The 21,259-nt window shown below is 28.9% G+C and overlaps 1 protein-coding gene and 1 long non-coding RNA gene across 6 annotated transcripts in view; both read left to right on the top strand.

Annotated features, from left to right (window-relative positions):
* Positions 1 to 21,259, top strand: part of LOC122523499 (alpha-catulin) — an 85,567-nt gene that overhangs the window by 10,738 nt on the left and 53,570 nt on the right. Inside the window, exon 2 of one of the 4 annotated variants that reach the window (XM_043645269.1) lies at positions 3,730 to 3,785. The exons of 2 other annotated variants lie outside the window; for them this stretch is intronic. In XM_043645269.1, the coding sequence (XP_043501204.1) occupies positions 3,771 to 3,785 (15 nt within the window). In that variant the 5' untranslated portion in view covers positions 3,730 to 3,770. Of the gene's footprint in view, positions 1 to 3,729; positions 3,786 to 19,945; positions 20,550 to 21,259 lie in introns of those variants that run through there. One more of the 4 variants, XM_043645268.1, reaches the window with a different exon arrangement.
* Positions 17,866 to 18,289, top strand: LOC122523500. 2 transcript variants are annotated; one of them, XR_006305315.1, is made up of 2 exons: positions 17,866 to 17,926; positions 18,236 to 18,289. It is a non-coding gene; the product is annotated as an uncharacterized LOC122523500 (long non-coding RNA). The 2 variants fall into 2 exon arrangements; XR_006305314.1 differs by lacking the exon at positions 17,866 to 17,926 and adding an exon at positions 17,933 to 18,040.

Here is a 21,259-nt window from a genome sequence, read left to right as displayed (position 1 = left end):
AATCTGAAAAAAAAATATAAAGAAAAGAAAAATTGTTGTCTTCGCTGATAGGAGGATAAAAAGTGAATATTTAAAATTATATAAAAACATGATTAATATATCATATACTCGTACAAATATTGTAGCATGAAAAAAAAACACATACATACATATATATAATTTTTTTTTAAATACTTTCATTAATAAAGTTAGAAGCACATACATATCATAAACGTTATTTTTGTACAAATTATTTGCAACAACAAAAAAAAAGAACATATTATCGAGTAACCTTTGTTATTTGACTATGGTAGTAGGATTGTGAAAATAAAGGGAAATCTTTTTCTCGACTGATAGGAGATAGAAAATGACTTTATGTATTAGGATCGTGGTTGTCTTGTGGCGTGCTCTACGTGGGATAACATGGGTAAGGTAGGAAACTGCATTATCGGCCGTCACACTGGCTGACATACTACTATATCCTCTTGTGTAAAAGACGAACAATGGTAAATGGTATGAATGATGCTATGAAATATATAATATATAATAATAGTCACATATTACACACACACACACACATATTAACACGTACATATTTGTTATACATATGTATACATATATAATTCTAGCGTCCATCTTCTATTCTCACAATGTTCGATTCGGTTAGTGCATTTACCCCATTTATACCAGCTACGTGAACGGCAGCTTTTGATAGGCTTATCGAAGTAATTAGTCGAATACGAGCAGGAAAAGTTTTCAAATCGTCCGTATGAATTAGTCCGGTTATTCGATTCTATAACGGACTAAAGACAAGGATTAGGTTGAACACGAATGGTATTATGTACGAATATCTGCATCGTAATGTAAAGATAGAAAAGATGATATTTATATACATTTTTTTTTGAAAATATATATATTTTAATAAAAATAAAATGCACACGATCGCGAGATATATCGATTTGTTGTCCTAATTAATAATTATTTATTTCTACGAAAGATTGGTTTGACCGTGGAATGATTTTATATAAAATAATATATTACATTATAAAATAATAACTATAACTATTATATTACAAACTATATATATATAATTATTATTATTATTTTATTATTATTTTATTATATTTATATTCTATACATTATATATAATATATGTAACAATTTTATTGAAATATTTTGTAATCAATAATCACGTTATCGTTGAATACGATTTATTTCTACGCCTAGTTTTATTTTATTACTACGATAAATGCGACAATAAATAGATAAAGAGAAACGTGAATATTTCCGTGTTGAGGAAAAGTAGTGATACCCCCTCATTCTTTTCCAAGGGGTTTTGATAATGTGATACAACACGCGGTTATTATCGATCATCGATTATCTCACGTGTATCGAGCGCGAACACGCGTTCTCGTTTGAAAAAGATTTATCGGCGCATGAAACTGTGTGTTGGATTTAAAAAGAGGAAAAAAAAAAGAAGAAGAAGGAAAAAAAAAACTATATAATATAAGAGAAAGAGAGAAAGGTAGAAGAGAGAATAGAAAAAAGGTGAGCGTGTCATATGGTGCGTTACTCTAGGCTAGTAATACATAAGTAAATAACTTTACCTATACACACACGCATATTTATGATACACAATAGGCAAGAATTTATCTAGTAATATATATATCTAAGTAAAAATTCACACATATACATACTCGTATATAGAATGATATACTTTTATACACGTTTATTTACGATACACCATAAACAAGCATTTACTTAGCGATATATAAGTATAAGTTTACATATACACATACAGATACCTGTATACGTGTATATTTATGATACACAATAGACAAGTATTTACGATGCAGTTTGCTATCTCTCTCTCTCTATTTTGCTTGCTTGTTGAGAACGCGAATGCGGAAAGTTTTCCATGTCTCTTCGTGGCGTGCATACATAACGTCAAACCGAAAAAAAAAGTGAGAAGATAGGAGGAAAGCGAGAAATAGAAAGAAAAAAAAAAATATTGCTTTGCACGATCACGTTACGAACTGTCGGAATACGTAGTAGAGGAAAAGAGATAGATTGGTAGACAGAAAGACAGGAGAGAGAGAGAGAGAGAGAGAGAGAACCCTAGTTAAAACTACCAACTCCCCTGTGTTTTCCAATAAACTTTACTTATTCGAGGATAGGATTCTGAAAGTAATGTAAAATGTCGTTTACGAATTCCGATCTAGGTATTTTGTTTTTTGACGTTCGCCTAATCTATCGTATAAATATACATAGTGTCCAAAAAAGTTAGATATCCAAACGTGTATAGAATAAGTATTACTTCAGATCAAATAATTGAAACACGTTCATACTAATTTATATTCAAAAATTGTTTTATATGAAAATATCTATATATATGTTTTTAAAGATATTTATTTTATCGCGGTGTTTATAAGAATGTTAGAAAAAATTGATCTTCACCGCCAAGAATACATTGTGTAATATTACCGAATTTTTTTCTAAATATTCCAACCGTATTATATGGAAATAATACTTATTTCGTTTCGAATATATTTTCCCCAAATTAATCTTCCGTTTAAATCAAATCTTTTGCATGACTTCATAAATATAAATGTTGATCAATTTTTTCAAATCATTGAAAAATTATCATACGTATACGATTAATTTTTGTACAACGAATCGTAACACGACTTTTACTCGTAATTCCAATAACAAGATTTCAATTAAACACTCTTGCCGAAATAAATTTATACTATTACTTTTTTTTCATAGTACGTACTAATACGTGTATAAGTTTGATCGTAACCTTTTTCAACACCCTGTATACGTATGTATATATGTATTAGCTTGGAATAGGTCAACTTGGAACTACGTTTACGACACGTATCGTGAATCTTTCTAATTCCTATTGTTTGCAATATTTTTATATATGTATATCGATCAAGAGAGAAAGAGACAGAAAGAGAGAGAGAGAGAGAGAGAGATAGAGAAGAGATACGTGGGCGTGTGAATGTTCTTTATCGAATAGCTTCGAGAAAGATTATTTTTCGTTCTTTTTCAAATCTTCTTGGCCTTCTTCGATGTCGAACGTCGAATATCTGAACATGTGTGTGTATGTGAATGTGTGTATGTACGTACGTGTGTATGTGTAAACATATGTACTTGATCTAGGACGTACATGGTGAACTATAAATTCTTTCAAACGTATGCATTATACACGTTCAAGACCATACGAATGGAGTAAGATGATGAAAAGAGATTTTCGATCGAAGAAAAGTTTCTCATCGATTTGGTATTACCTTCATTTTTCTTTTTTTCCTTTTATTTTCTTTTTTTTTTCCATTTTTCGAGAGAGGATCATAGATCGATCGAACCTAAGGGGAAAGGATGATGATATGCCGATATGAAATAAAAAGGAAAGGAGAAAGGAAAAGGAAAAGTTAAAAGAAAATGAAATAAAAGGAAAGGAGAGGAAAAAAAGGAAAAGTTAAAGAAAAAGAAAAAGGAAAAGGGAAAGGATAGAAAAACAATGGAAATATTGACACACTATGGGAAAGCTGTGTGTTATTTAGGGATACGAAAAATAAGAAATAAAAATGAAAATTAAATGAAAATATTATATGGAGAGAGAGAGAGAGAGAGAGAAATTAAATTAATGAAAAATATAATAAATAAATAAATAAATACAATAAAACGCGAGGCGAGGTTGTTGTGAGGATGTTGTTTTTTCATTGAACGGAATCTATGTTTTAGGCACGTCTTCGACAGAAGAATCAATTGAGTTCATAAATATAATGGGTTCTTCTATGGTAAGTTTTTCGTAGGCAGTTATTGAAGAATATCTGTATAATAAATATATATATATATATATATAAATATATTATACACGCAAATATACATATATATATATTATATATATATATCGCTAATTACATGTGGTGTATTGTTTTATTAGACATTATATTATATTATATAGATCACTAGAAATTTCGAATTTTATACTAGAAATTTCGAATTTTATTTTTCGTTGTTTCTGTGTTGAAGTATAGCGAAATGGTTTAAAAAAAAAAAAATCATTAATAAAGAAATAAAGAAAAAAAAAACAAACAAATAGTAAATCGATCGACGTTTTCTCGAAAAGAAAGAAACAAATAGAAAAATAAAAAATAAAAAATAAAAAATAAAAATAAAAAAGAAAATGTTGTAATTCATTATGAAAAAAGCGCCGACGGTTTATTGTTTATTATTGACGTACGTATATATGCATACATAAGATACATAAATACATATAAATACATGCATACATATTATTAATACGCATACACGCATAGTCATGTTACAAGATATAGTAGCTTTTACCTGCAGATCAGAGCATGAAGTTTTGCTATAGATACTCTCCAACAGCAACGGCACGGTCTTGTGCCGCATTTCTTCTTCTTGCAACACATTCGATATTATATTATAATATTTCAATTTAATATATATACATATATTTTATATATACTTTTAAAAACATAACAAAAGGATGTACGCTTGCAATAATTAAATATGATCTGACTTCTTTCTCGATTTGATTTATTTTCAATTTATCTTTTTTTTTTGTTCATATCTCTCACGTTAGAGCTCGTTTTTATTTTACAATAATAAATATTAAATATGCAATACCCTCTGTATATTATCTTAATATCATACGATAGAAAATATTAATTCATTCAGTCACAAATTATGTGAATTCATATTATTTTAATCATTTTATTAATATATAAGTAATTATGATAAGGAAATACGTCGTTAAATAAATTTTATTTATTTCAGTTTTTGATTTAAGTGATCATCATCATCATCAGCATCATCATCATAATTATATACAAAACTAATTAATTATTATACTTTAATATTCATTTGAACTGAGAAAATTACTCTTCTGTAACATACAAATTATCTAAACTTTTAATTATTAATAATAATTAACCTTAGGATAAAAAGTAAGCATAGAAAACAAATTACTGATGTGAAACGTACACACATTATTATTATGCTTTACCATAGAATAGGATCAAAAGAGAGTATAACATATGATTGATGGAAAAAGGAACCCACATTATACTTCATTCATGGTACACCAGGTGTATGTAATAAATTACAATTATTTAAACTACTAATCGTTAGAAAGAGAGTGAGAACAAGAGAGCTTAGCTAAAAGTAAACCCGAACCTAAAGCTTTCCACGCGGCACGTGAAACTACCCCTAATTAAATTTATTCGAGCTTTCGTCTAGAAATTACGTGATAATGCGACTTGTATCATCCGCACGTGTACACACATTCTGTTCTACTATATACGATATATATCTTCTTTTTTATATATATATATACGAGTGTTAACAATTTCTATGCACGTGTACTGAATGAAAATATTTTTACAGGGGAAACAACGCAAAATCGTTGCGGACATTTAATCGTTATTCCATTGAAATTAATCCTCAGTAATGTCACTCTCTCTCTCTCACTCTCACTCTCACTCTTACTCTTTTTTCTCTACTCATTCAAATGATCGAACAGAATTTAAACAATAAATAATATTAATCTACGACGAATGTTTCTCTTTAAAGAAAACAGAAAAATAGAAATCGAAGCTGCTGCGAGTGAAATTCAATCGAAATTTTCTTGTATTTTTGTTCTTCTTTTTCATTTAATTCTAGAATAAAAAAGAAAAGAATTAGATTATTTCTATTTTCTTGACTACTTATTTTTTTATTATATCTTCTTCTTCTTCTTCTCTTCTTCATTCTGTTGACAAATCCGAAGCAAACTAGGTAGATTTTCGCGTGTTTTATTAAATATATTTTTTGTCCTTTTTTTTTCGTGTGGAAACTCGATAATGGTAGTAATGTCGGTAGTATCGGTTCAGAGTGTCTCAAAGGATACGATGATACTAGAACAATGCCTTAGACGTGATGTGCGTCCATTACGAGGGGATGTCGTAAAATAGGATCCTTGCTCGTAACTTACAGGAAGTTATACTGTCTTATGCTGCATAAAACACATATCGTCTTGGATGACACACAAACGTGATACACGACACATACACTGAAATATATATATATATTATATATATATATATATATCTATATATATATATATATATATTATATTTATACTATCTCTATATCTATACATACATACATACATATACTATATATATGTACACGGAAATGGAATAAGCTCGTAAAAAAAAAAAATATCTATTTCTTTGTAAAAGCCGATTACTTTTATATTTCAACAACACAGGCTGAATGATTTACAAGATACTTTACTAATACTATAACTGATATATATGTATATACTATGCACGTACGTACATAGAATTTATACGACTCGTTCCATAAATGTCAAAACTTATTAGCGATTATTTAAAGCATCTCATAGTGAAACGATTCGAACGAAATGATTCAAGCGTGTTAGTGGTACCGTTTGAAAAACATAAAACGAGCTTTGATTGGACAAGTTAATATTTATTGTTATATATATATAAAAAAAGTCGTATTGTGGTTTATAGACGAATTAGTTTTAGCGATGGCTCCCTAATTTTGTGTGTGCGTGTGTGTGTGTGCGTGTGTGTGTGCTATCCTTTGTGCTTTGAAAAACATGCATAGAATTTGTATTTAGAATATTTATACTGAATATAATAATGCTTATTATACATCGTCGTGTCGCGTTTGTTTGCTTAAAAGAATAATTTGAGTAGTAATTAGTATTTTTCTTTTTTTTTTTCTTTTACACGTACCATCCGAGATAATGATTTTATTTAATGACATTTAATAAATAATCTTTTCAATATTATTTCTCAGATTATTTATTCTATTTTATTTGATGTATAATATTAATTACTGTAACACTAAATTTAACGGTTATTCATGTATACCTGTTTGTATTCTTTTTTTTTTTACTAAAAATTATATCTACTTCTTTTTTCTTTTTTCGTTATAATTTAATGCAGATAATAGTCACAATTTGATATCGGCTTAACTAATAATAATAAGAATAAAAAATAATGATCAGTATTTGTCGTAAAAATCAAAATAAAAAGAAATAAAATTGAACGAAGAATTACAATGATAATTGAAAACACAAATTAGTCGTTATACGTTCGTTTGGTGTTAAAGTAATAAGAAAAAGGATAAATAAAAAATACTTAAAATTTGCTTATATTTATAATTTCGCGAATACGAAAAGCGAATAATCGAAATCTCATGGTACGAGGAGGAAGAAAAGAGAGAAAGAAAAAAGAAAAAAAAAGAAAAAAAAAAGAAAAAGAAACTAGATAAACGCGAGAACCGCTTGAAACGATTGAAAAGCTTCTACACTTTTATGTCACTAGTCTAAGCATGAAAGTAAATGTGTTTTCGGTGTGTTGGTTTAGTGAAAGCTGAATGGTTCTTAGGGTAGCAGCGATATCACTAGGTTGCTCGGTTCACTGACTCCGGGGGGTTGCGTTGTCGTACCTTACCCCTATTTTTTTCTTTTCTCCTTTCTTCTGTTTTTTTTTTCTTCTTCTTCTTCTTCTTCTTCTCTCGCGAGTATCCTCTCGTCTCGCGTGTCGTGTTTTTTTAAAAAATGTAATAAGAATGAGAGAGATCTTTTTAAGGGGTAAAAAGTGATCTTGCATTTGGGCACGTTGACACAATGTTTCAACGTTTTTCACGTTTGTTAAATAATACACGTCGTTTAGTATTATGTATTTAAAAAATAAAAAAACAAAAAACAAAAAAAACAAAATGATTTAAAATTTATAATCTATTGTAAGTAATATAATTGATATAATATTCAAATAAATCTTTTATCGATTTACGAATAATTATTATAAACGTTTTACTATAATAATATTATTATTATTAATTAATAATAAAATAATAATAATAATAATAATATTATTATATTATATAGTATATAGTATATAATAATATTATATATATTATTATTATTATTATTATTACTATAATATTATTATTATTATTAATAATAATGAATCTTTATACCATAGGTTTGATACAAATTCCATGGAATATTTTCTTTCATTTTTATTTATTTATTTATTTATTTATTTATTGTCGTTCTCGCTATTAATAAAATAATAATAATAATAATATTATTATATTATATAATATATAGTATATAATAATATTATATATATTATTATTATTATTATTACTATAATATTATTATTATTATTAATAATAATGAATCTTTATACCATAGGTTTGATACAAATTCCATGGAATATTTTCTTTCATTTTTATTTATTTATTTATTTATTTATTGTCGTTCTCGCTGTTGTTATAAATCAATAAATTATAATTTATTATATATTATATTATTTTCCATATATGTAATTTTGTTATATTATTCAATTTGATTAAAAGCTAACGTTCGTTTCTAAAAACAATTTTATTTTTCGATAGTTATTAATTACCAAAGTTCAAAGTATTCGATGAACGACGATTCGAAAACGATAGCTGTTTGAAACAAAAGAGAAAGAAAGACAGAAACAGAAAGAGCGAGAATGAGTGAGAGAGATGTTGAACTCAACGAGAAGGTTTCGCATTTTCTCGATGTTACATACAAAAGATTTTTCGAACCGTAATACCAGAACGAACACGCGTCGTGGACCGTTTTCTGCTTGTCCATTCTGTTTCATCAGAATCATTTTTCTTCTACTTCTTCTTCTTCTTCTTCTTTTATTTTTCGTTTTTCTTTCCTTTTTTTTCTCTCTCTCTCTTTCTCTCTCTTGTTTTTATCAGTCACCATTCTGTTTTTCTTTTAACCCTTACCTACCCCTCTCCTCTTTTTTTTCCCCTTCGAATCTTTTCTTCCTATCTTTCTTCCATCATTTCAACATCTACAGGTATACATTTATTATTATTATGATTATTTTGTAAGTTTTCCTGTATCCTTATTTTACTTCGTTTATTTGCCAAAACTCTTCTTCTTGATTCTAAAAGATCATGGTCGTGATCTTTACAGGGGTAGGGGGTGGGGGTAAAAAGTTGTATTCCGCAAATACGTTGGCCGTTATCACGTTTGCTTCATAAAAACTTTTTTTTCCCCTTCTCTCCCAACTCGAGAGAGAAAAAGAAAGATAGAGATAGAGATTGAGAGGGAAAGGAGAGTAAGAAGTGGATGGGGGGGGGGAATGACAGGAAACGTTCAAATAAGTTAGCTGAAGAGGATTTATAACGCTCGTTGAAATATAACACATTTAAAGTGAACGTAAAATTGAACGGGGAAATATAAGATGATGATGGGGGTTTCGGAGATGTATCGTGGATAATATTTTCTTTTTTTATCTATCTTCTCCTATAGAAAAATATTACTTTTTTCTTTTGATAATATTTGATTACTTTGCATAACTTTTGTTCTCTTTCTCCTATTTAAGATCTCAATGATGAAAATTGCGATAACGTTGTTGGCTAAGGTTTATCGATTATATATAATCGTAATTTAAGTATCAAATATCGAACGATAATTTCTTATATCGGTTTTGCAATCGAGAATCGTTTAGCATTAATCTTCTAATTTATCGTGCCAATTTATTATCGAGTTTTCGTCGAAATAATTTCACTTGAACCCAACGATATTTAAAATAGGTAATAATACGGCACGTTAACGCGTTATAAATCAAGACTGTATTCTAAATATAATAGTAATATTAAAAAATTTGTTTTTATAAATATCGCGAGGAACAATTTCTCGTCGTATAGATTTTTGTCGTTTATTCGATTGTTTCGGAATAAGTTTAGAATTTAATAATGCTAATAATATTTGACACTTTTCATATTTTATTATACAATGAAAATTTTTTAAGGACGTATACATACTACATATATAATATATACTTCATATTTCATAGATCTACGTATATCCGTAATTTATCCTTACGCGATAATTTGTTCTTACGAGTATAAGTTCGTACCCATCGCTAGTACGTTTCACGTTACGGAAGAACGATGAACACAGAACCTAGGGGGTAGAACGTACGTGTAATTTATGTAACCGAGAGTAACGTGCATGCCACATTCGTTACGAGTACACACCTATGAGGTGACACACACACACACATACACATGCACACATATAATATAAATTTGAGGAAATGGTATATTGCGTAGAACTAGGGATATAATCGTCCCCGTAAAACCACAGCTTCTACTACAGTGGTGTAGAGTAATAAAACTTTGATTAACAGTTACGTCGTTTTTCAGAATTGTAAGAAAGTATTTTGGAAAAGTTACTTTTTTCGAAACATTGTAAATATTACATTCGTATAAGTCCTTTGTATCGGGTTTTATGTATTGTGATTTGTAAGAAAGATTGCATTCGAAGGATAGTATTGTTCAATTTCTCGTTGATTAGTGCACCATGTTTTTCCTTATGCAAATATTAATAAAGATTAGTTTTTAAATATACAATTAATTTGTTGGCTATTAATCACTCGTCTGTTTTTTATCAGTCAAACGACGGTAAATAATTCAAGTAATACTTCGTTAAAAAAACATATATAATTATATGAAGAATTAGTTTAAATATTAAATAAAATATAAACAAAACATATAAATCGGTTGTTCGTTAAAAATTCATGATAAATTAATAAAAAAACAGTAAGAGAAAGAAAGAGAAATATGGTTGTGAGTAAAATGAATAATAAATGATAATTAATAATTTAATAATCAATGTAAAATCATTGAAATATTAAAACAAATAATATTCTTACGAGAGACGTATGAAATTCGACGTGTTTACAATACGACGGTTGAGCTGTGACTGTTTCGAGTATTTACAGAACAAGTAAAAACATACGTATAAAAATATTTCGATCATTTCAATCGTTTTAAAAAGATCATTGACTATTTTATTATGTTTATATCATAAAACACATACGTTGGAAAGATGGTAAGACGTTTTCAAAGGAGAAAATGTATTATTTTATCAAATAAATCTACACTTACAATATTAATAATATTTTAATTACAAAAACCCGATCAATAGACAAACGACGAATCAACTAACATTTAATATAATAATATTCTAATCGTTTTTTAATTTATATTAAATTATTATTAATTAATAATTTAATTATTTTTTTTATTCTATCGTCAATAAAATTCGTCACTAATTTATTTCGAACCCAATCAAAAATTTATTCATTTACATACATATGTTAATTACATATTTTCGTTAGTTAAAAACTTATATCGTTAATTAACTGTGTTGAAAAAAATATCTTCTCCTCCCCTCAAACGTCTTTTTAAAGAATCAACGAATGATCGATACTTTTAAACGAGTTTACGTGCGTTCATTGTCAATTTAGAATCATATTGTCATGTTACCAAACATCCTGCCCTAGGGATTTTTACGAATGTTATTGTTGGGGTTAATCGTAGCAAACCATTTGTTCCTATTCTTTCTGTACCACCCCATCCAATAGCAATCATTTTTTCCAACCACAAAATGTAACAGCTATATATATATATATACTTCCTAAAGCTTAGGACGTTAATATTGTACACGTAACTTCCTTCTACTTTTACACACATATATATATATGTGTACGTACATATACATAGATACACGTATGTCGAATATGTTGCGTCATTAATTCGGTCATATGCGAGTGATATCACAGCAGAAAGGTTCGTCGTACCGTGGAGAATGCTGATCTATGTATATACGTTGGATATATGTACACTTACTTACATACATTTACAAATACGTTCACATTAAAACGTTATACGAGGATGCACGCGATCTCATACTACCTAGTGGGATCATGATTCTCGTTATTACGTACATTCATAATGTTGATAACTGATAACTACGCGATATAATTCAATTTTCTTTTTAAATCATTTCTATATATCCATGCATCAGATCACTATATTATGCTTTATATTAATTAATGGAGATTAAGACACGTATATACATAGATTTAAATGTATCGATTTATTATAATCAAATTATCATAAATATCATATATATATATTTTTAGTTTATTCTACTTAAAGATTTATATTTGAATCAATCATTTTTCTATGATATATACGATTGAAAGTATCACAATTTTATACATGTGATGAAATTAACAACAACAAAATAAGAAAAAAATAATAAGAGGAAAAGTCAGGTAATAGGAAGCTTTTATTTGTCGACTAGTTTGAAAATAAATATCGTATGGACAATTAGATCGAATTCGTGTCTTTTGGTTAAACAAAAGCGTTAATAATGGCTGCCAGTAGTAACACTTTAAATACGATACGACAAGTTTAATGACGTTAGAAGTTCTAGAGTAAACTAGCAATAAGCCAATCGTACACACGATCTTTCTCTCTCTCTCTCTCTCTCCCTTTATCTTTTTTTTTTTGCAGGAGAGAGTAGTAAGTAAGTAGTAGTAGTAGTAGTAGTAATAGTACCCTCTTTCATCCTTTTCGAACGTGACTCGTTTCCTCCCATGAAAGCTACTTTACTTTCCTTAGGCTTGCCCGTGTGAGTACGAATGGTTGTGTACTTTACCAGTCAAAATGAGAAAAATAAAAAGAAAGAAAAAAACATATAAAAATATTCGTTGACTCGTTATAAATATATCGTTGTAACGAAAAATAAAAAAAGAAAAGAAAAGAAAAGAAAGAAGAATTTTATTTAAAATTAAACCGAGTTGTGCAAAACTTAAATTATTATTATAATTGACCTAATTACCTTATTGAAACCATAATTAAACGCAATTACTTTTCACGTGATTCTTATCAATAGAAATAATTATTTGAACAATTCTTATAGTCGTGTAATTAATTAATTGTATCAAGCAAGTTATTTAAGTCTAAGCTTAATGCACAACGATTGTTAAGTGAATTTAAGATAATATTAATTATACTAATCGTTGTTAAGTATGTTATTTAAAAAGACACACACACACACAGTCAAATGATCAATGGAAATGAAATTACTTCTTTCTTTTTGTTTTTTTTTTTCTATAATACATTTTTTTAAATAAAATTGAATCGTTGAAAGATCAATTCGCCAAATTTTGGCGAAAAGTTATTTTGACCTTGGGTTGGAGATTTAATTAATTCACTCTTGTATATAAATTTATAATTTCTTGAATACACAGGTGCGTTTGTCACTAGTAAGTACGTTTTAAATTGGCGACACGAACACTGGCCAACGATCATTGAAACGATCGAACGAACGAACGAACGAACGTACGTTCGTTCCATTTAATTCCTCGTTACTCGTAATCCTTTCCCCGATGCCATAAAGATTCGCGTACTGGATTTACTTAATGAGGTTATCTTTTTATTTACGTGACATTTTTATAGTGTTTCCTTTGCCAAGAATTATCCAAGGATCACGAACACTGGCCAACGATCATTGAAACGATCGACCGAACGAACGAACGAACGAACGTACGTTCGTTCCATTTAATTCCTCGTTACTCGTAATCCTTTCCCCGATGCCATAAAGATTCGCGTGACTGGATTTACTTTAATGAGGTTATCTTTTTATTTACGTGACATTTTTATAGTGTTTCCTTTGCCAAGAATTATCCAAGGATCATCTTTAATCTCTTATAATAACAGATTTGCATATTTGTTTTTTTCAAATCGTTGGATTAATAATATTATGTTCAATAGATATTATGTGATATAATTATTTCTAAAATTGAATTATTTTTTCATTTTATTTGTAACACAGTTTATGAATCATTTGAAAAATCTTTTATTAGTTGAATAATATTTCTATTGATAATGAACGTATTATTATATTTATCGTAATTATTTATTTATTTAATATTTTTATCCATTATATTTACAGAAATGTATTAATATCATAAATATTAATATTATTTCATTAATAAATATAGAAATGTATTTATACGCATACACAGTGAGTCCCAAAAGTTTTTAAATAAATTTTCTAAATTTAATTATCTAATTTTTATTTATTTCTTTATATCTTATTAAAGATTCAATTTATTTTTCTAAACGTTAACAAATTAGATATGGTGTATATAAGATGTGTCAACAAGTGTGAGATAATTTTTCTAAATTTATCAACAAACTGATTAATAATTTCTAAAATTGAATTATTTTTTCATTTATTGTAACACAGCAATGAATCATTTGTAAAATCTTTTATTAGTTGAATAATATTCTATTGATAATGAACGATTAATATATTTCTCTCGTAATTATTTATGATTTAAATTTTATCATTATATTTACAGAAACTGTATTAATATCATAAATATTAATATTAGTCATTATATATATCGAAATGTATTATACGCTACAACAGTGAGTCCCAAAAGTTCTAAATAATTTTCTCAAATTTAATTATCTAATTGTTGTATATATTTTCTTTTACCTTATAAAGATTAAACTTATTTTCTAAACCGTTAACAAATTAGATAGATGTATAAGATTTGTCAAAAATTTGTGAGATCTTTTTCTAATTTAATACCAAACTGATATAATAATTTCTAAAATTGAATTATTTTTCATTTTATTTGTACGGTCTATGAATCATTTTGAAAACTTTTTATTTTAGCTATTGAATAATATTTTTATTGATAATGAACGTATTAATATATTTATCGTAATTATTTATTTATTTAATATTTTTATTCTTATATTTACAGAAATGTATTAAATCATATATTTATATATATTCATTAATATATAGAAATGATTGTATACGCATCACATGCATCTAAAAGTTATTAAATAAATTTTCTCAATTTAATTATCTAATTTTTTATTTCATTTTCTTTTATACCTTATTAAAGATTCAATTTATTTTTCTAACCGTTAACAAATTAGATATGAGGTATATAAGATGTGTCAAAAATTGTGAGATAATTTTCTAAAATTTATCAACAAAACACTGTCTTCAAATATTTCGATTCAACACTTTACCTTTCATAATTATTTACAAGATAGTATTGATTTGTTGATCTTTTTATTATATATCGTAGAAGTATGGAAAATAAATAGGTGATAAAATAAAACTATTTGATTTTCAAGTAAAATTATATCGACAGTAGTCACTTGGAATACATCAATATGTTCGATCGGGTGTTCTCTACCTCTCCATTTTAACATAGATAGATAGAGATAGGGTTGAAGCCTTTGGAAAAAGGGTATAGTGAACGATACTAATGGACAGGCCAATGGTTCGCGTGACGTTTTTCCCAAGAACCACCTCGAACACGCATATATCTGTATCTTTTTCTCTTACTTTTATCACGGTTGGAAGAACTCAAGGTTGAAAGCAGATCATCGAGACGAAATTATGAATGAAAACGTATTTTGAAATATTTAATCGATACATACGACACAAAAAAAAAAAAAAAGAAAATAAATTGGTCGATCGTATACTTCGTTTTTATTCTTTTTGCTTTGTTTTTTTTTTTTTTTTTTTCTTTTGCGTACGTTATTAATATTCAATCTTTATAAATGATGACGATGAGCGACATTTTTTTTTTTTTTATATCTTTAACAAGTATAAGAAGATGATGAAGTTAATGAGATATATGTAGAAAGATGTAGTTCTTTTTTTTTCCTCTTTGCATCCTCATCCTCCTCTCTCACTCTCTCTTCTTTTTCTTTCTTCCTTTCTTTCTGATTTTCACTCTAAGTCATTCTATTTAAAACGTCGAATTTCCATAAAAGCACGGATTACTACGTCGCCTTGCTCGTATTTTCGTAAATAATAAAAGAAAAAAAAAAAAAAAAAGAAAAAGTGTAAGCTAAAGAAAAATGAAACGAGACGAAAGGTGGAAATATATCGTGGGAAGGATTAAACAACTTTTATTCTTTTCTTCTCTTTTTTTCGTTCATTCCCTTCTTATCGACGATATAGAAAATTGGCGGAGTTCATCGAAAGGGATGAAAAAAATAAAAAGAAAAAAAAGGAAAAGTATAGGAAAAAAAGGATGGTAGATGATGATCGTGATATAGGATTCATCATTGATCAATGTGACCAAGAAAATAAAGAAAATAAAAGGTAAAGAAACTGCGGGGGTGGGGGAGGTGAGGAGGGGGTTGGACGGATTTGATGGAAGAAAGAAAAAAAAGTAGGGAATTTTGTTTTTCTTTCTTTTGTGTGTGTTGGTGGTGGTCTACCTAGACAAAGTGAACATTCGTAAAATAGAGAGAGAGAGAGAGAGAGAGAGAGAATAAAAAAGATAGGATGTGCGTAGGTGCGTAGGAAGAAGGGGTCGTTGTTGGTGGTTATGAATGAATGAAAGATACACGAGACAATGGTTGGATAAATAAATACTCGAATACACTTTTTTTTCACCCTTTTCTTTTTTTTTTGGTTTTGTTTGTTTTTTATTATTTTAAAACAAACTCAGTTACTGAACGTACGAAGATAACAGGAGTTTTATAAAATAAAAAGCGCTAAAATGGTGGGAGGAAAACAAGTAGCGTTGACGTTAACTCTTAAAACAATTGTTGCGGTGAAATTAAGAATGTAATAACAAAAGGGGAACCATTAACGATGGTTTATCACGGTCTAACGGAGAAATAAATTTACTGGTTTTTTTACTTTTATCTGAGAATTTTAACGAAAAGTTTTTTATTAAAATGCTAAAGAACGAAATAAAAGTAATGATTAGGGAGGAGAAGGGGGGTAACAAGAAATGATTGCTGTTAATTATTCGTTATTATCGTAAGAAAAAACTTATTGTTAAATATAAAATTTAAATTTGCGAATTGTTTGACAGAATCGAGACCGAGATTTGGTCAAAATTGCAATCGTTCAATCTTATTTATACTCGGAGTAGATGTGTACTCCGAGTATTTTTTGATCCTTCGCATATATTATTTACAAGATAGGTGTATGCACACGTATGATTTAGAATTTTTATTGTTATGAGATATACATATCGGAATGACAAACGAAATAAAAAGATAGGAAAGAAAGGTAAGAAATTGGAGAAATATCAAAAGATTGAAAGTATTTCGTTTAAGATGGTAAAACGAAATGAGATAAAGCTGAAAATAGAAAAATAGAGAAAATAAAAAAGACAGACAGACAGAGAAAGAGACCAGAGAGAAAGAGAAAGAAAGAGAGGAGAGAGAGAGGAAAATGGGAGAAAGTAGAAAGATTAGAAGAAAGAGAGAGAGAAATGGGGGGGGGGGTAAAGGGGAACAAAATAAAAGAGAAAAAAGAGGAAAAGGAAGAAAGATAGAAAGGAGATAAAGATAGAGATAGAAAGAGGATAAAAGGAGAAAATTAGAAAGAGAGGGAGAGGAAAAAGAAGGAAGGATAGAAAATAGAGAGAATTAGAGGGTGGAAAAGGAAGAAAACTAGAAAGAGAGAGGAAAATTGAGAAAGATAGAAAGATAGATAGAGATAGCGATACAGAAAGAAGAAGAGATGAACACATACGTAAAGATAACAAATACAAACATACGACGAAGATAAAGAAGAAGATGATGAAGAATAAGAATAAGAATAAGAAGAAGACAAAAAGTAACAGTAAAGGTAGTACGATCATGAATTGGCGGTTTGGGTAAAATTGAAGTAAAAAAAGAAAGCGAAAAGGGGGAAGAAAATGAAGAAATTGAGATTTCGCGGCGCGAAAGTACGGGCCTGCGTCGTATTGATTGTCGGTTGGGTCGGTAGACGGGAAACCAACCGGGTGCGCCTGTGCTCGGGCAAACGTAGACCGCGCGCGCGACCCCCAACACACTGAGGGGAGGGGGAGTGGGGTTGAAAGGGTGTGAGAGAGAGAGAGATGGAAAGAGGGGGTGAGTCGTCACACCGTAGTCGTCGTTGTAGTCGTCGTTGTAGTCGTCGTAGTCGTCGTCATCGCGCACCCTACCTGCCAGCTGCTAGTAGTAGTCGGTCGGTGGTCGTTCCTCGTATCAGAGTTTAGTCTTCCCCTAGGTACTCGAGGGCCAGTCGCGGTCTACTGTTTTTATCCTCGCCGACGCATAACCGACACGCGCGCAACGTTTATTATCACGATTTTATACGAATCTTCATATTTTCGTTATCCTGGTTCTCATTTGTTTTTCATCTACTATTGTTCTTCTAATGTTATTGTCTTCTTATTCTTCTTATTATTTCTCTCTCTTTCTGATTAATCTGACAGAAGCTAAGCATCGATATGTTAAACGAGCACCACCACGCTACGTTATTATATATTACTATTTTATTATCGGATTTGTATAATTATCTCTACTCTTATAATAGATTATATCATATCTCTCGATCCTAATTAAAAGGATACGCACAAGAAGGAAGGAAGGAAGGAAGAAAGGAAGGAAGAAAGGTGATTATATACAAAGATATATATAATAAGACTATAGGAATAAAGAAGAAAAAAAGAGAGAGAGAGAGGAGAAAATGGTATGCGTGAAAACGTATTAAAAAAAAGACGAGTCGACTGTAATAATGTCGGAACTAAAAGAAAATATAATATACAACACACGAATTAAGATAAGGATTATGCAATATAAAAATATACGTTTGGAAAGATAGAAAATTATAGAAAGAGAAAGAGAGAGATCAAGAGAGAGAGAGATAAAATATAGTACATAAAGATAAATAAAATATAATAATATAATTTGTGTATATATGTATATGTGTGTGAGTTTGTGTGTATGTTAGTGCGTGCGAGTTAAACGGAAAGAAAGAAAAGGGAAGAAAGAAAGAGAGAGAATAAAAGTATAAATAAAGAAATTAATTTGGAAAAATCAGAAAGAACACACACACACCACCACCCCCCTTCGGCCACATGCTCGGTCACATCGTGAACGACACGCGGGAGAGCAGCAGCAAGCCGGAGAGACGAAACGCGTGCTCGTCTTCTTCGATTTATTGTTATCGCTATTGTTGCCATTCTAATTGTGATAATAATATCGAATCCTATCATATTATTCCCCTTCCAACTTCTTCTTCTCTGTTCTTCTCTACTTTTCCTCCCCATATCCACCTTCTCGTCCTTTCGTTCTACTTCGAGGAAAATACGAAAAAACCATAAGTGGATGATGCCATAGACGAACTTTTCCGTGGCCATAATCAAAATAAAATAAAAATACAAATATAATTAACAAGAAAGGATTGATAATTCATTCGGTGATATTTTTTTCATCCCCCCCCCATCGGTGCTGGTGTTAGTTGAATTTTTTTCACAACAACAACAACAACAACAAACCACAGCACAACGACAACGTTAACAACAATAATATAATAATAATAACGATTAATACTACTTTTTCTCTTATTCTTCAATCATTTCCTCTTTCTTGCGAGGTGCCTTAAAGATAACGAGGTGCCACGATAAAGAAGAAACTTCGGATCCTTTGATAAGATTCGTTGAACCTTTCAACGCGAGGTGATAAATAGACAAGAAAGATAGACAAAGATATAGAGAGAGAGCGAGAAAAAATATACAAGAGAAAGAAGAAAGAAGTGAAACGTTAAAAAACGCACATTTGACAAAGGATAAAGACGTTTATTATGAGCCTAAGGCACGATCTGCCTGACAACCAGAGATCTTCCTCTTAATTAAAAAAAAAAAAATAAATAAAAAATAAAATTATATATATATACATAGGAAAAAAATGAGAAAGATATATATACATACACACACGTACACATGATCTATTTTTCTTCTCCTTTTCTTTAAGGAATACAAATCGGCGATTCTAGCCACGACAAAGATAACGAAACAATAATAGTTATTAATGATATTAATGTTTATTTATCGATTGATAAGAGTAGACTCTATTGATAGTACGTAAGTGGACACTCGTTAACGAACAAGATCGCACTGCACTCGAAGAGAAAAGTTTAATTATTTCTATACGTCTTAAGAATAAAATAAAATAAAATAAAATTAAATTAAATTAAATAAAATAAATAAATAAATAGAGAAAGAAATATATAGACAGTGGAAAATAATACAGGAAGAAGAAGAAGAAAAAAATAAAAAATTAAAAAGAAGAAGAGTGAGAGTGAGAGAGAAGAACATATCCATTAAAGATCGTTGACGATATAGAGTATATTTTAATCATAATCGACGAAGCGTATGTGAAAAATAAGAAAAGAAAAATCACCAAGAAGAATATATAAAAATATACCATGCATACGTAACACGGGATACATACTACTACACATAATACACTCATATATATATATATATAAAAATATAAAATTTTAAAAAAGAATATTATAAGTGTGGGAAAAAATTAACGTGGAAATATGAGCGCTGGTTTAACGCAATAATTCTAACGAAATATTTAAGGATAATATTAAAATTGTGGAAGAGGGGAGAATAAACGATAAACAATAATAGAGGTAAAAAGAAAAGAAAGAAGAAAATTAAGAAGCAAATAATCTTTTACGTAAAATAAAAGACACACACACATACAAACACACACACAAGCACTTCTTCGTAAAACGGAAAAGATCTCTTTCGTTGTTTAACTTTCGCGAACTAGCTGTGTGTTTTATCGACGAGACTGCAAATATGTACGAAGGAAGCATGGCTGCCGAACGACAGGTATGTTTAACTAAGAAATCATCATTCCTCGTCGTAAACGAATATTAAACGACCAATTTTCGTATTATTCAAAATGTCTCAATGGGTCCGGTTTTTTTTTTTTATATATACATATAAAACAATTAAACGTAATTCAAGTGAATATAAAAGAAACATTTACGATGATTCGTACGAATGTACATAGGTATATGAAAAAAAAAATATAATAAAAGAAAACCTACGGAACGAGAGAATTAATTATCTACAAAAAGCAAAAAACAAAACATTTAAAAGTATAATAAAATAATAATTAGAAGAAAAAGTTAGAGAGCGTGAAAGATAAGTTTCTTTTTTTTTTGTTGTTTCTTTATCATTAACAAGTATCACATTTTATTGTATATAATATACAACGAATGATAACAAAATAATTTAAAACAAATAACGTATAATCTTTTGATTTGGTTATCATATTCGTTCTATCTTTCTCTGTCTCTTTCTATCTCTCGGATAATTAGATTTTTTCGTTTTAATGAACAAACTCTAACAGTGATCATTCTTTGAACTTAACTCGTTTGAGATGTTAGAATCGGTTATAACCAAGTTAGTTAAAGTAGAATAATTAGACAATCTCACACAGAGATTAGATTACGTTAACCTTAGAGTTTCAAGTATTCTCTCTCTCTTTCTCTCTCTCTCTTTTTCTCTTTCATGATATTATTGTCGATTTCGTG

This window comes from Polistes fuscatus, unplaced genomic scaffold (assembly GCF_010416935.1).
Source record: "Polistes fuscatus isolate 324 unplaced genomic scaffold, CU_Pfus_HIC Scaffold6, whole genome shotgun sequence".
In the NCBI taxonomy this organism is placed as follows: Eukaryota; Metazoa; Arthropoda; class Insecta; order Hymenoptera; family Vespidae; genus Polistes; species Polistes fuscatus.
This window is presented reverse-complemented; position numbering and strand designations above follow the sequence as displayed.